Source organism: Acipenser ruthenus, chromosome 58, assembly GCF_902713425.1.
Source record: "Acipenser ruthenus chromosome 58, fAciRut3.2 maternal haplotype, whole genome shotgun sequence".
NCBI classification, from domain to species: domain Eukaryota; kingdom Metazoa; phylum Chordata; class Actinopteri; order Acipenseriformes; family Acipenseridae; genus Acipenser; species Acipenser ruthenus.
Genome location: NC_081246.1, coordinates 88,332 through 105,403, shown reverse-complemented (window position 1 = coordinate 105,403; position 17,072 = coordinate 88,332). Strand labels below are relative to the sequence as shown.

Below are 17,072 nucleotides of genomic sequence, written 5' to 3'. Positions count from 1 at the left end.
CCATCATCGAGAGGGCACTGTCGCAATTAGAAAACGATTTTTTAAATCATTGTTTTCTTTAAAATAAACACCTTAAAACCTAGACTTACCTTGAGAACTTGTACTGATTCTTCGGGTACCTTTCCGCTGAGTAAAGACGCTCTAAGATTTTTTTTTTAAATAAAGAACACGGATGAAATACATAAAATGAGAAAAACACAATGACTTTTTATTTAGTAAATCGATTTTAATTGTGTATGTTAGGGGTTTAAACCCCTATTTATAATTCCGGACATTGCCTGAGGAATGAACGGAGCAATAACTGAACAGTCCGTGTACGATGGAGTCTGAACTACCAATACAATCTCTCATTAAAAATCACTTTAAAACGCGTCCTAACTCACCATGTTTCTACCTTCAGACAAATCCTTTCCCTCCTGAATCTATATATGAATGGAGCGGTATTACTGAACTGACCGCGTCTCGCTTTGTTGCTGTTGAAACAAGCTGCGTCTGCGCGCCAGTCTCAATGACAGGCTGTGATTGGCTCGCCGCAGTTGCAGGTACAGGATTGGTCGCCTTCATCAATGCAAAGTATTGATTGGCTGGTTTGGGTGAATAAATACAATCAATTTGAACCAATTGTGTCTTTGCTTAGTATTTACTGTCCAATAGAGATGAACTACGCTTAAAAATACATCAAGTCAAAAAGTAAAAGGGAGCACTTGTGCGGATTGAATTTGAATTTGATTCCCAGTTGGTGCTGAGACGTTCCAACGGGCATCTACCGTCTATTATGAGTCCGCTAGAACTGGAAGCTGATTGGCTGACGGTACTGAATCGTTTTCTAATAAAAAAAAAAAAAATAACATAGCGGTCTTATGGTCGTGCAGAGTTGACCGACTGAGTTTTAGTTGTTGGCACCACAAGAAAATTAAATTTAGAAACACTTATAGGTTAATTCACTATAATTCACATATATAATATGTCAAATGTATGACTTGCATACACAAAGATTTGATAATGACAGGCTTGGTTGTATACTAGTTAGCCTCTTTTGTCAAGAGCTGTGCTGTGTTTGTATTCAAATTCACTAGATGGCGCTGTATTCTAAGAACAAACATGGTGTAATTCATTAACAATATAAATAGGGCTGTTTTCTGTTTTTATTTATTCGGTGCTTATTTTTTTTTAGCTATTTTCTAGTTTTATGCAATTTTTTTTTTTTTTTGGTTTTATTTTCCTTGGCTTTCGTTTTTTGTCTTTCGTGGTTACTTTGTAAAATGCTTGGGCGTTTTTTTCTGTCACGATATGTACAGTGGTAACCCGACAGTACTTACACACTTAAGTTGTCCCTTCTTTCCTTTGCTGTGTTCCGCAATGAAATCCTTATGGTCACGGGCACATTCTTCTGGGGTTTTTGTGTGTGGGCATTTTTTTTACATTTCGCCACAATTTGCAGTTATAGAATCTGTTTTCCTTATACCACAGTTGATCATAGAAGATTGGTGCTCATGTGTGATATGGTATAGATTGTATGTGCCGTTTAGAAGACTCTTAAAGTAAAGGGAAATTTAAATATAGGCCTATACATTATTTACAGAATATGTACAAATGAATACATGGCAAAATCACAGACAGAGAGCTTTACCTAGTTGAGCACAAGGTGGTTTCAATAAATGCTTTATGATTTAAATATACTATGTGATAGTTTGGGATATTTAGCCCATTTAAAAGAGTAGGTCATTATTATTATTTATTATAATTAGTTGAATAAAGCACGACTGAATAATTTTGCTACCTACTTTCCATGCAGGTAGCGAACCCTCACTGCTCCCTTAAAAAATGAACTTCTAGCCCTGCCTGTGCTGTGATTTAAAAAACCTGCTTATAATAAATACAAATACTATATATATATATATATATATATATATATATATATATATATATATATACACAGTACTGTGCAAAAGTTTTAGGCAGGTGTGAAAAAATGCTGTAAAGTAAGAATGCTTTCAAAAATAGACATGTTAATAGTTTATATTTATCAATTAACAAAATGCAAAGTGAGTGAACAGAAGAAAAATATACATCAAATCAATATTTCGTGTGACCACCCTTTGCCTTCAAAACAGCATCAATTCTTCTAGGTACACTTGCACACAGTTTTTGAAGGAACTCGGCAGGTAGGTTGGCCCAAACTTCTTGGACAACTAACCACAGTTCTTCTGTGGATTTAGGCAGCCTCAGTTGCTTCTCTCTCTTCATGTAATCCCAGACAGACTCGATGATGTTGAGATCAGGGCTCTGTGGGGGCCATACCATCACTTCCAGAAATGCAGCCCCAGACTTGCAAGGAACCTCCACCATGCTTCACTGTTGCCTGCAGACACTCATTCGTGTACCGCTCTCCAGCCCTTCGGCGAACAAACTGCCTTCTGCTACAGCCAAATATTTCAAATTTTGACTCATCAGTCCAGAGCACCTGCTGCCATTTTTCTGCACCCCAGTTCCTGTGTTTTCGTGCATAGTTGAGTCGCTTGGCCTTGTTTCCATGTCGGAGGTATGGCTTTTTGGCCGCAAGTCTTCCATGAAGGCCACTTCTGACCAGACTTCTCCGGACAGTAGATGGGTGTACCAGGGTCCCACTGTTTTCTGCCAATTCTGAGCTGATGGCACTGCTGGACATCTTCCGATTGCGAAGGGAAGTAAGCATGATGTGTCTTTCATCTGCTGCAGTAAGTTTCCTTGGCCGACCACTGCGTCTACGGTCCTCAACGTTGCCCGTTTCTTTGTGCTTCTTCAAAAGAGCTGGGACAGCACATCTGGAAACCCCTGTCTGCCTTGAAATTTCTGCCTGGGAGAGACCTTGCTGATGCAGTATAACTACCTTGTGTCTTGTTGCTGTGCTCAGTCTTGCCATGGTGTATGACTTTTGACAGTAAACTGTCTTCAGCAACCTCACCTTGTTAGCTGAGTTTGGCTGTTCCTCACCCAGTTTTATTCCTCCTACACAGCTGTTTCTGTTTCAGTTAATGATTGTGTTTTAACCTACATATTGAATTGATGATCATTAGCACCTGTTTGGTATAATTGTTTAATCATACACCTGACTATATGCCTACAAAATCCCTGACTTTGTGCAAGTGTACCTAGAAGAATTGATGCTGTTTTGAAGGCAAAGGGTGGTCACACCAAATATGGATTTGATTTAGATTTTTCTTCTGTTCACTCACTTTGCATTTAGTTAATTGATAAATATAATCTATTAACATGTCTATTTTTGAAAGCATTCTTACTTTACAGCATTTTTTCACACCTGCCTAAAACTTTTGCACAGTACTATATATATATATATATATATATATATATATATATATATATATATATATATATATATATAATGTGTGTGTGTGTGTGTGTGTATTTAGCTCAGGTAATCGCTATTCAATCAGATAAATAGACTAAAGTATTCGGAGTACAATGCTGAATTGAAAAAGTATTGCGCAATCAGAAGGACGAGCCTTTATCACTTTCGATTCAATATTCGCAAATAATTCTGATTCTAACTGGATCATTAAGAAAAAAAACATGTGGGGAAAAACGCACAGAAACAAGTTTTCTGATCAAACTTGTTTATTGTTTTTTATAATAAACCACTAATAACAGAATATAACTAACAGCAGGTCCAAAAAAAACATAAGTGAACACAAATTATTATTACTATTAATAATAATAATTTGGATCCCATTAATTTAATAAATACAAGACGTCATACAGGTATATTTCTACCCCATTACCAGAAGTGTTCCTCTACATTTTGCGTAGAGAAATACAAACAGACAGAATTTCTTTGGAAAGTTTTGCCTTTTAAACTGTATGTCTTGTAAACCTCTCCAACATGTGATGGAAACTTACCATTTTAAATAATTGTCGTTCTAATAAACATTTCCCTTATTATATTAATTTCTATAATAAACCATTAATAACAGAATATAACTAAAAGCACGTCCAAAAAAACATAAATGAACACAAATAAACAATTATTATTATTATTATTATTATTATTATTATTATTATTATTATTATTATAGCAGTAATTGAAATACAGAACGGTAGAGAACACTAAAGTCATATTAAACAGCTATAAGAAATGAATCACTCAGACAATGCAGATGTAAAATATCCCTTTAAAAGCAAGGTTAATAATCTAAAAGCAGGTCAGTGAATTTCGGGTGCTGGCCAGGCTGTGCTATCTCAGGGTTTGGAGCACGTCTCCGTCTCCTTCTCCTCCTCTTCCTCTTCCTGCTTGTGGAAAATCTTCCCGTCTTTCTTTATCCAGCGCAGCGTCGTGCCTTCCATCGGGGTGTTCTTGAAGAAGTGCTCTTGAAGCTGAAACAAGCACCAGACTCCATGTTACAAAAACACAGGAACAGGAGGAGAGCTGGGAACCACAAGAAGCCGTTCAGAGCAGCCAGGCTCTCAGCCCTTCATAGCAAACCCAGTAAAGCTCATCTCAGGAGAGCTGCACGCATTTTAGAGCTGGGAAAACCATGTCTTGTTCTGTTTAATGATGCTGAAAATGACACCTGGCATGCCTGCTAATGAAAAATGAAAGAGCTTGATGGCGAGGAATTTGAATAATATGGTCATTGCTCTGTCTACTGGATATGCATGGTAAAGTGCAGGCCAGATCGTATTTCAATTTGTTCTCAAGATAAAAACTGCTTTTTAATGGAGCACCTGTCCAGCGAGCGTGTGGGAACTGTCAAAGTGAATAGACACACACAAAAGCAGCATGGAAGCCCCAGTGTACACTACCTGAGCTAAAATGGCATCTCTGATCTTTGGTTCTTCAGGGTCCATTCCTTCTGGTGCCTTTATCTCAATCCTTATCACCTGCCTGCGTTTTTCTGTGCGGAGAAACAGAACCATTCACACAGCATGGGTTAGAAAGGGTGCAGACAGGCTACCGTGACTCTGCATACAAACAGAAGCATTCACTCTGATTATAAACTATAATCTACAGTCTACAGACTGACCACATCCTATTCCAATGTGGCTGGTTTGAAACTGAAATGTTCTGGGCAAAAGCATACGTGGTTCTGGAGGTCTTGGATTCAAAAGGATAGTTTTGTAATTTCTGTGATTTCCAGCACAATCACATCCAATCATGCCTTCACGTCTATGTCAGCTTGGTCCTTTTTTAAAATGTCACTTCTCTTCTATATCTCTCAGGACTATGTCTAACCCTTAACGGTCCATTCATTCAGCGCGTGTCAGGCACGTCAGGTCCAATTTATTTTCACACGCGCAGTTTATTTTAGACGCGCTGTTTAAAAGTATTTTTTTTCACAGTAAAACAGGTTTAAAAGGCACTGCATATCAACAGGACACTCAGTACTGCATCTCCAGCCTCAATAAACTCCAAGTCGTTATTTTATTACTATAACATCTAAAAAAAGCTCTGCATATGTCTGTGATGTTCTTTGAGCGCTGGATGCAGAAGCAGCTATCTTGTTTGTTTATGTCCGTGTTATCTATGTGGTGTCGGGTCTATCAGTATTCATGAGATATGCCCTTTTTTCGGGCTTCTCTCAGCTCCTATCAGTCTCACTTGGCCATTGAATGGTTTTCTCGGTTTTTTGTGTCTTTTTGATGATGTCGGACTGGGTCCGACATTGGACCGGAAAGGGAAAATTGCGATGTCGGACCAGGTCGGACATAGGACCACAAAGGGCTAATCGACGTGCTGTCTCTGGCATTCTTTGTATGCAAGACCCACCAAGTTAAAAGATGCAGAGAGACCGAAGTCTTCAAATGGTAAGTGGAAGCCCAGCGACAGCTTTAAAAGATTAGAAGCCACGTTATTACAAAAGAACGCTGCGTGTAAAGAGACTGCTTGAAAAGCCTTTGAAAATCTTCTTTCTCACTGTGCAATATCTACGACTTGGCCTTTTAGTTTGATTAATTTTGAAAACAGGATTCTCCCATCTGTATTTACAGTATGTTACCAGTAAGGTCAGGCACTGTATGTTAAGAATCTTATTCACGGTGTGTATTTCTGAACAAGACGACACTCAACAGATTTCTAAGTGTAGCTGCTACTGGTCTAGTGGGGACATGACTCAGAGAACCCAATTCTGATGGAGGCTACGTTGGTGAAAACGGGAGCATTACACTTTGCCCTGTGAAGTGAGTTCAGTGCCACGTGTAATGGATCTCCTCCTAGCGGCTGCTAAGTTAATAGTGACATCAGCATAACACCTGTGCTTCCTCTCGAGTACAGAGCTGGCTCTTTAGTTGAATGGTATGAAGTTTGAACCTTCTGGTTTGCAGTTTGCGATCAACTCTTACCTTTCCATTGATTTCAGTGGGCTGAGATAGCAATTCATTTTTGCGGTATGCAAGTTATTACATATATTTTCTTTGCCTTTATCAAAATGGGACACATGAAGCTATAGAAAGGTATAAAGACATGATACCTTGTCCTGGAGAAGTCTGGGTTTCAGTTGATCGTTCTGTGGTTTCAGTTGGTCGTTCTGTGGTTTCAGTTGGTCGTTCTGTGGTTTCAGTGGATCGTTCTGTAGTTTCAGTTGGTCGTTCTGTGGTTTCAGTTGGTCGTTCTGTGGTTCCAGTGGATCGTTCTGTGGTTTCAGTGGATCGTTCTGTGGTTTCAGTGGATCGTTCTGTGGTTTCAGCTGGTCGTTCTGTGGTTTCAGTTGATCGTTCTGTGGTTTCAGTTGGTCGTTCTGTGGTTTCAGTTGGTCGTTCTGTGGTTTCAGTTGGTCGTTCTGTGGTTTCAGTTGGTCGTTCTGTGGTTTCAGTTGGTCGTTCTGTGGTTTCAGTTGGTCGTTCTGTGGTTTCAGTTGGTCGTTCTGTGGTTTCAGTTGATCGTTCTGTGGTTTCAGTTGATCGTTCTGTAGTTTCAGTTGGTCGTTCTGTGGTTTCAGTTGATCGTTCTGTAGTTTCAGTTGGTCGTTCTGTGGTTTCAGTTGATTGTTTCGCAGTAGTTTCCGATGCTTTGGTTGTGGGATTTGATTCTGCAAGAAAACAAGTACTTTTCAGTAATGGTAATACAAACCTTACACCCAAGAGGCATATTTAGTAACTGAAAAAAAAATCAGAGGGAGAATTAATCAGCAAACACAGATTGTGGTCACGTTGAAACTGATCAAACTGAGCCGACTCTTTCCTAACACACCCAGAACGTGCGTTTGAGAGGGCTGTGCTAAGTTGGGCTGCTAATAGGGGCGTGTGACGCAGTATATAGACTCTACCCTCCAACAACACCTGTTGGAACCAGGGAACCCTGTGTGAAAGGTTTCTAAAGCCCGGATCTGTTCCCAGATTATGAGCGAGGCACTGGAAGCTTCACAGCTGTGGCCAGTGTGTGAGAGAAAGCAGCTGCCAGGTATTCATGGTGAATATAAAAATCATTACCAGCCCTGTTTAGAGCGATGGTGCGAGGGAAGCTGCGAGGTGCCTTTTCAAAATGTCTCAACTGAAAGGGACAACACACCCTTTATAAAACTGCACACCACAAGAACTACAAATGACTTGGTCTGGATATTCCCATTTCTGATCAATATCCTGACCTTTGACAGAGATGTGATGTTTATATGAGCAGCAGATTCATTGATGCCCCCCATTGGACATGCAAATATTCTTTCCGATCGGCCAAATAAATGATCAGACACAAAGATGTGTTACCAAAATTCAAGTTGGGTCTTAAAGGATCGAGAATTTTGTCTGAACAACATGACTAGGTTTCCACTACTTATTTGTTAAGCATTTTTTTCCACTGTAGTGAATATTTTTTTAAATAATGCATTGTTAAATTCACGTCCGCACATTTGTTTTCTCAAGCATTATCTATAATGATGTATCCTACTATGCTGTATATTAAACTGGAACTCAACACTGAGTTCAAAGAGAAGCCAGAATGAACAGAGATCCTTACCTTCATAGCAAAAGAAGTAGGCCTCATGGCTGCAAGGCCAATCCTCCCATTTACTTTGGTAAATGGAAGACATTAAAACACATTTCTCACTGGCACCATTTGGTTCCTTAATATCCCAATTTTGAAATGTTGAGTTCCCCCCATCAGTCCACTTCCACGGGTTATTGAACAGGCCGATCCAGAAGGGACTGGCCGGAGCTTTCTTCTTTAGGTCTTCATTTTCACTGGCGTTCTTTATACTGACCAGGTCAGTGTGGTGTTGTCTACAGTACTGATGAGCGTCAGGCCAGGTTTTCAGTGTGCTTATCAGGGTGTATCTCTCAGTGATGTTGCTGGTTTCTGTAAAGATGGAAGAGGCTGTGAGCTGTGGAGGAGAGGAGAAGCAGGATAGCTACACGGTGACCTCTCTCACTGGAGTGGCTGGTTTCTGTACTGATCAAAGAGGCTGTGAGCTGTGGAGGAGAGGAGAAGCAGGATAGCTACACTGTGATCTCTCTCTCTCTGGAGTGGCTGGTTTCTTTAAAGAAGGAAGAGGCTGTGAGCTGTGGAGGTATGGTAGCTCGTGTCTCTCCTGCTGAATTGTGGACAGGGAGTCTGCTCTGAAACACTTGTTAATTTAGCTACTGTAACTACTAAAGGAGAAATAGCAGCGCACAGCCTAGTCCTGCAGTTATTTTAAATATCATAATAATAATATTTCTAATAATATGCATTATGCTCATTCAGATTTGCCCTTGCTGTCATCACAGAAATGAAATCGCACTTTACCGTTGTAGCACATGAAAGGTTTCTGATCACGACAGACTGACTGGCCCCAGCTGCCTCCTGCATCAGCTGTAGCGCAGAAGAGTCCGCCAGTGCCAGCTGTCCAGTTAGTGTAGCTGACCGCATCTCCATTGGACCACTGCCAGTTATCACTGTCCCGATACAGCCCGATCCAAAAATCTGGATTTTTTGCAACATTCTGAATCTGCTGCTGTTCTTCCAGGCTGCGCACAGTCACCAGGTCTGTGTGCTTCTCTCTACAGTAGCTATGAGCTTCAGTCCAGTTCTTGCTAGTTTGCACTGCAAAGTATTTTCTGGTCTGGCAGGAAGCGTCTTCACAGAGTCCTGAAAAACAGTGTTGATAAACAGTACAGAGGCAGTCACTCTTCAAGTTAAATTAACTGTATTTATGCTGTGATAGCGGGAGGTGTGGGTTATGCGCTCGACATGAGAGACACAGAGGCGGAACTGGCGTTGTCACGCCACACAGGCACCCAAGATGTCTTTTGTTGCAGCACACAGGAACAAAACACGGGCTGGTACCGACGATGGTGTCACCCGGGTGACAATACACTGCTGTCTTCACAAGGTGCCGTGAAAACGTCGCTGTGCTGCTCTTACTGCTGTACAAAGGAGGTCCCGCGGACACACCCCTGCTCACTGTACTTCGAATCGGATTTGAAAATCCCTAAACTAATCCCTGAGCTATTTCTGCAATTAAAGTGTCAAACCCTAATCCTGGTTCCACACTGACTCAGAGATCTTTTAGTTGGTGTTTGTTACCATGAAGCTTCAACAAGACCCGCCTGTTCTCTCTTGCCTTCCATGCTCTTTCAGCCTGATATCTGCTGTTAGCTGCTGTGTTGTTGCTACTATTTCATGTATTATGCATTTTCTCACTGTATTTAATGTATTATGCTTTTTTTTTTACTGTATAGCATGTATTATGAACTTTCCTCTGTATTTAAAGTATTATGGATTTTCTTGTTGTTACTGCATCTTGTAAAGCGCTTTGTGATGGTGGTCCACTATGAAAGGCGCTATATAAAATAAAGACTGAGTGATTGATTGATTAATTGATTGATTGATCATGGTAGCCGTGACCTGGGAACCATGGGAACCGCTTCATCCTTTTACAGGGAGCCAGACACGGCGCAAGGCGGGATGGCTCTGAATCAGAACATTTGAAATATTTGTAACAGTAATGTATGTATTTTACGATATTATGAGCTAATAATCATTTTTACAATGTTACAAATAGGCAGACATTTATACATAAATATGAATTCGTCTCTAACATATATTTATATGTGTGCACGTAATAATTTGTTTTATTTTATTTAAGATATATATGCATGGTTAAATACTGCATATCAGGGCACACGGACTGCCTATAAAATACTCAACCAAGTGCAACACCATGAAATAAACTAGCAAAGCTGGTTTTTGACACTCAACACACACGGGCTGTTTCGACACCGTTCTCATTGGACCACAACAGGGAAGGAGTGGTATTTCGAAGAAGTATCATAGATAATCACTTCTAGAAACACCCTGAGAAGAGCACTGTTTATTTTATTTGTCAATGTGCCCCCAGGTCCTACTATGTAAAATAACACTTAACTCACATTCTACCCACTGTGTCCCTACTCCTCAATATCCCTGCTCGCCCCTAAGAACCACCAGTGTCGAGTCCCCTCAAATTAAAGGGAATGAAGAGACTTTTCTGCCCCCCCCCCAAAAAAAACGTCACTATCACATACTACAGGCTCTACATACATGACTGTAATGCTGCTGACACTTTCCTTCCTTATTAGTAGTTAACAGTATTGTAGTTGTAACGTGATTTTATTATTACAATATCCGTACAGGCAGCAGATGCTTCAAATATAGTGACAATATATATATATATATATATATATATATATATATATATATATATATATATATATATATATATATATATATATATATATATATATATATATATATACTGTATATATACATATATTGTAACGACGGGGGCTGCCAGGACTTTCCAGGATCCCTGGGCTGGGGAGTTTCCCATCACCATCTGCCTGTACTTTCCCTCACCAACTGTCAGGCAGGGTATTTCCAGCCATGTGCGGACTGGCTGGGGCGGGCACTGCCTCCCTCCAGCTCCCCTATAAAAGGGGTTAGCCTGGAGAAAGAGGAACTGTTACAAGAACCTGGATTGTTGAAAACAGGTTATTTTGTTTGAGTTATTTGTGTGAGAATAAACCAAGTGTTTACTTTAAGAAACTCTGTTTAGGTTCCTTCTTGACATCGCTACAATATTTATATATATATATATGTGTGTGTGTGTGTGTGTATATTTTATATGAACACATTATTATTTCAGCAAAAAAAACTACCAGTACATTCTGGGACTTTCACATGTCTTCCACTATTCCACTTAGTACGATACTAAAATTCTTAGTCCATAGCAAGAGTTAGACTAAGTTAGTCCCGTACTTAGTATCCTCTAGAGGGCAGCAGCAGTTATATTTGGGTTCGTTTGACTGGATTTTGTATGAACAGAGAAAGGAGTCAGACTTAATTCAGTAAAATAATATTAGCAACTGTTATATTGAAGTAACTGAATTAGAAATACATGATATAAAATCATTTAAAGTTAAACTGTTATACAAATAACAGTATTATTGTTGAAGGAACATATTACAGTTAAAAACGAAAGAAGTTCAGTACTAACTGACACTGTCAGAATATTGTAATAACTGTACTGTGTTTTAAAGAATATAAATAATATTACAGCAAATTATGAACAGGTTACAATGATTTGAACTAAGAAAACTGAACAAGTGGTCATGTTAGAAAACAGCTTGTCTATGTGCCTTTGTTATTAGTGCACATACACTCGTGGAAGTCTGTAACCCAGAAAGAAGCAGGCATCTGGGGGGAACTAAACATGGAGGCTAGGTATTGCAAATTAGCAAAAACAAAAGGGTAACCCTTTTTAGACAGAACAATATTTGAAACTAAAAAGACCTATTTGATTTTATTTGATTGTGTTGTTACTAAGCATAGAGTTTTTATTAAAAAGTATTCTGATCTAATAATAGAGTGACAAAACTCTCTGAAGAGAAATAATATGTTTTAAGTATTTTGATCTAATAAGAAACATAATATTTAAACTAAAAAGTGTTTTTGTTTGGTTAAGGCTCTGCTGTAATACAAATAGACTGTAAAAGCAGGAGCGAGCATTTAATTTAATCAATTGAAGAATTAGTTCAGTTTCTCCAGCTAGACAACAATTTTTTTAGACATTACACTATCCATTAAATTAAAGAATATAAATGTTTAGTTTATATAAAGGTTTTACTGCAATAAAAAACATGAACTGCTAGTTTGGAATATTAGACAAATAAAGTGTAAACTGTATTCAATCATTTTAGTACACAAAAAACCTACAGAAAAATAGCCGCGCCCTTATCTGCTTGCAAGCAGAGCGGTGCTAGATATGGAAGGTTATTTTTGGCAGTCAAAGTGAGATTTACTTGTCCCATACTCAGCTTAATATAATCAAATAGAGCTGGATTTACATATTAAAAACATCTCTCATATATACAAATATACTTGTGTTTTATTATAGCAAGGATTCTGTGAACCTTGCTATAATAAAAGGAGGAGTTGGAAAAAGAGAGCGATGAAATCATGTTCCAATGTTTTTTGGCAAGAAGTTATATCCAATCAGTTTTGAAAAATGAGTTGACCAGATACTTCTAGAATGTATCATTAACTTAAAGATAAGAACTGTCTTGGGACTCCTGATGTATTCAATGGAGGGAAAAACCTATAAAAACCAAGGCAAAACTCCAGTCAAGTATCGCTCAACTTGCTAACAACACATTGATGTGATCCATGCTCTGAAGATCTCTGAAAAACTGATTGCTGTTTGGTCGTATTCACAAGTCTCTGCCTTTTGAAGACAGTTCTTATTTTTCATATATCCTACACTACACTTCCATATACTGGAATGTAAGCATATATTTGAATTTAATATCTATTTTATATTGGATGCATTTCTATAAGGTATAGGATTTATATTTTAGTCTGAAGAGAGTGATATATTGAATGTTCTAGAATTTAGTGTTGGGCATTTTATAGCCTAAGAGCTAAATATATAATATATGATAACCAGATTTGTATTACTGTATTGAAGTATTAATGCTGTTAAACCTGTAAAGCACTGGATCGCCCAGACTGCTTTTTAGTTGGGATTTACGGTGGTCTGCGGAAGCAACCAATCCAAGCATTTAATAAACCAAAAAGAGCACTACTACTGCTCTGATTCGTTAAAACTTCAAATCGAATGAGTCTGGGTGAGCTTCTTGATTATTAAAAGTCATCTGGATACGTTGCAAGCCCAGTGCAGGAACGATCCACTTACAGGAGTCCGAAACATCTCTATGTCCTCCTGAACGTCTCCCTTGAGTTTAAGAGTGTGCTCAGAGTATATATATATATATATATATATATATAAAAAGAGTAAGTTGCGAAAATTCTTGACAGCATATATTATTGTGTGATAATATATTCTAATATATATATATATGCTGTTCTTCTCACAGTCTAGCACGACAGAGTGATTTCCCATAGAAGAGAGAGGTCTACCATGTGAGGAGGGTCCTACCTGCGAGCAGAAGGATGACCACCAGGCTCTTCTCCATCCCAGAGAGCGAGCGGTCAAGCAGAGTGACCAGCAGACAGACAGACAGACTCCTTGGTGCTGAGATGGTCTGGGTGATGCTCCTTGGTAGAAGTAGTTGCAGTTTACGACAGATTATCCTTAACCTATAAGGTTGGTCACCTTTGTGTTAACATAATAACATATTAACAGCTTTTTCAAATGAAATTACATTCAGGAATCTATAGCATGTGAAACCCCAAAGTAACAACCCCTATCAATACACAATAACTGCAGAGAGAAATCTGGGGTGCTTACAAATGATGGGAGCAGCTGTCCTCTCTCAGGCTCTCTCAGTCTGTCTGAAGAGCTACAGTGTTAACCTGTAGCTTAAAGAGAAGGGCGGTACACCTATCACACACACACACACACACAGAGACACACACACACACACAGCATGCAAATCACACTGCCCAGAGCTAAGCAAAATAACTGACCAAAACATTAGGGACACCTGCCATATAGAGCACACACTTTCCCAGGGTATAAACAGACTGTCCCTGACGTCACTCTACACCAGGGTGCTGCCTCAGGGTGGCGCTACACCCTCCCGCAAGCTTTCTGGCCAATCTGTAATACATTACAAGTTAACAAAACGAAAGTGTTTCTTTGTGTATAAAGATGCTGGTTTGAATTGAACCTGTTTCTTCGAACCTACTGTGGAGCACAGAAAGGATGCAAATTGAGATTCTATTCTCTGCTTTGTTGTGATGTTTCTCATCACTGCCACACAAAGGAAGACAGTCCACAGCTAGATTCATTTCATGATAGAGAGGCACAGAGAAGTGGTATCATGGTTGAAATTTGCATATTTCCCGATTAGCATTACAAGAGCCAATCCAATCGCGTGAAAGCACAAAGAGGGTGGAGCTCATCTGCAAACAAACTCCAGATTTAGCTGGCCAGTTAAATATTTAGCTAAATGTTAAATCTAGTTAAGAGATTTAAGATTTAGCTAAATGTTAAATCTAGTTAAGAGATTTAAGATTTACTTAAATATTTAAATATTGTAACTAGATTTATAAATCTAATCTGAATGTACACATTTAAAAATATATTTATTATTTTCACGACAGTTATAAATTTGGGGGAAAAAATACAAGATTTAAGTTAAATCTGAGGAAAAATGACATGTTAAAATATTAACGCTTTTAAAAAAAATGGCACCCCATAGCATTTTCTGTCAAATTTCTGTCAAATATTTACGATTAAGATTGTCGTCGTTAGGCAGTGTTTTAGCTGATGGACAGACAGTACTGTCTCACCGATACATACCTCCGCAATAAACAGCGGCTGTCCAGGAAAGCACAGCGCTCTGATAAACTCATTAACACAGTCATTGTGCGCGCTCTCTATTAAGGGCGTGTAAAAGCCGCATAAATGGATTGCTCGTCTCTCATTCTCTCATCTGACCGCTTCTGCTATTTTTTTGCTTTCTGTATACTTCGAAACATTTGTTTTCTTTTGAATATTCATAATCTTATTTACATTTCCTCCCTGTCACAAAGGGCACTCAGCTGCTCAGAGTGAGACGGCTCAGAAAGCACTCCGAGCTGAATTGAAATGACTATTTTTTAGCGATTGAATTCCTAAAAATCAGGAATGTTGATATTAGTATATATTGTTTTGTTAATGTGTTTATTTTTGCTGGCATTGTACGCTAGTGATGTTTGTGTTTTGTAAATAAATACTGCGCCCCGTGTTGAACCCGCATCTCTGTCTCCGTGCCTCCATTCCAGCTCTCCCCTGCCAGCTTCAGCCGCGGTAACAACCCGAATCCATCACAAGCAGCCTTTTCAGAAGTGACTTTAATAAAATATTTATTACATGCCTACGTCATTGCTTTTGTTTACAGCTAGACTACTGTAGTATAATGTATTTCTACGTTGATTTCTCAGCTACTTGTGGCCTCCGCGACCTGTTTTCTACATAACTATACAGGTCGCTATCCAAACTACCCCATCTATAGTTTAACGAGGAATAGAACCTCGCATAACCTTATCTATCTAGCAGCAATATTTGGGTACCCCACATAGAGCCCCTCTCAAAATATTATTAGTTTATTTAGCAGACGCCTTTATCCAAGGTGACTTACACAGACTAGGGTGTGTGAACTATGCATCAGCTGCAGAATCACTTACAATTACATCTTACCCAAAAGACGGAGCACAAGGAGGTTAAGTGACTTGCTCAGGGTCATACAATGAGTCAGTGGCTGAGGTGGGATTTTAAATGGGGATCTCCTGGTTACAAGCCCTTTTCTTTAACCTCCTTGTGCTCCGTCTTTCGGGTGAGACGTAATTGTAAGTGACTCTGCAGTTGCTAAATAAACTAATACATAACACAAATAAATAGTAATAGTGTACAATTCATTGGTTCTCATTTTCAGCTGTGTGATTGGCTAAATGAATACGCGTAATAATTAGAATGACAACACGTGCTAAAGTCAGATTAGGACGTGTACTAAATCATGTGTTTTTGAACCGGATGGCCTTCCACACACTGTCCCCCGTTTCACATGTGTCATGATCAGGTCAACACATTTAACACATTAATTTCACCACTTAGATATTCAGCTTTTTTAGAATTCTTCAGTAAGATAACACAGTCAGAAAGTAAACAGAATCGCATCACATTAAAATGTCTTTTCTTTGGATGTGGCTATCCGCCCGCCTGCCTGCCTGCCTGCCTGCCTGCCTGCTCCTCTGGGTTCAAATGCTGTGCTGAGCCTGAAAGTCAGGAGGACTGGCGGTGGTGCTACATACTTGTATTTAAAATGTTTTGTCTAAGAATATAAGTAAACAAAGACAGAAATGCAAGTTGTTTTTTTTTTTATTATCAACATATATTACGTCTTTAAAATGCTTGGTTCCAAAATGTCACTCTTGGACAAAAAAAAAAATTGTACAGGGCTTGAGGGGCATTGTAATTTATTATTACTATTATTATTATAAAATAAAACCACGGAGCATTATAATTTATTGCTATTATTATTATTATTATAAAGTAAAACCACAACACACACTCGTTTCTTAATGTTATCCTTCAACATTTGGGTAAATTCGCTCAGCAAATTTCTATCATTTAACATATCCAATGGTTTATTACCTATTTCTATTCATTTATTATATTTTTTTGGTCACTGTCCTCTTTTCTTTCTACTCTGTGATGCTCTACTTTTAGATTTTGAGGGGGTGGGTGACACTGATGTACCCGGAGCAGTGCGGAGTAGTGGGTACTCTTGACCGGAGGGTCGTGGGTTCAATCCCAGGTGGGGGACACTGCTGCTGTACCCTTGAGCAAGGTACTTTACCTAGATTGCTCCAGTAAAAACCCAACTGTATAAATGGGCAATTGTATGTAAAAAATAATGTGTTAAAAAATAATGTAATTGTATGTAAAAATAATGTGCTATCTTGTAACAATTGTAAGTCGCCCTGGATAAGGGCGTCTATTAAGAAATAAATAATAATAATAATAATATCCAAGGCGACTTACGGTGTGTGAACTATGCATCAGCTGCAGAGTCACTTACAACTACGTCTCACCCGAAAGACGGAGCACAAGGAGGTGAAGTGACTTGCTCAGGGTCACACAATGAGTCAGTGGGTGAGGTGGGATTTGAACCAGGGACCT

General features: G+C 38.9%; 1 protein-coding gene across 1 annotated transcript; it reads right to left on the bottom strand.

Moving 5' to 3' along the window:
- Positions 1-4,079: 4,079 nt before the first annotated feature.
- Positions 4,080-13,419, bottom strand: LOC131724889 (putative C-type lectin domain family 20 member A). Its single transcript, XM_059017879.1, has 6 exons — positions 13,383-13,419; positions 8,711-9,052; positions 7,943-8,281; positions 6,465-7,022; positions 4,801-4,892; positions 4,080-4,371 (listed from the first exon to the last, which is right to left on the bottom strand). Exons 1-6 carry the CDS (start codon positions 13,417-13,419, stop codon positions 4,237-4,239), a joined length of 1,503 nt encoding a protein of 500 aa, XP_058873862.1. The 3' UTR covers positions 4,080-4,236.
- Between the last annotated feature and the right edge of the window lie 3,653 nt (positions 13,420-17,072).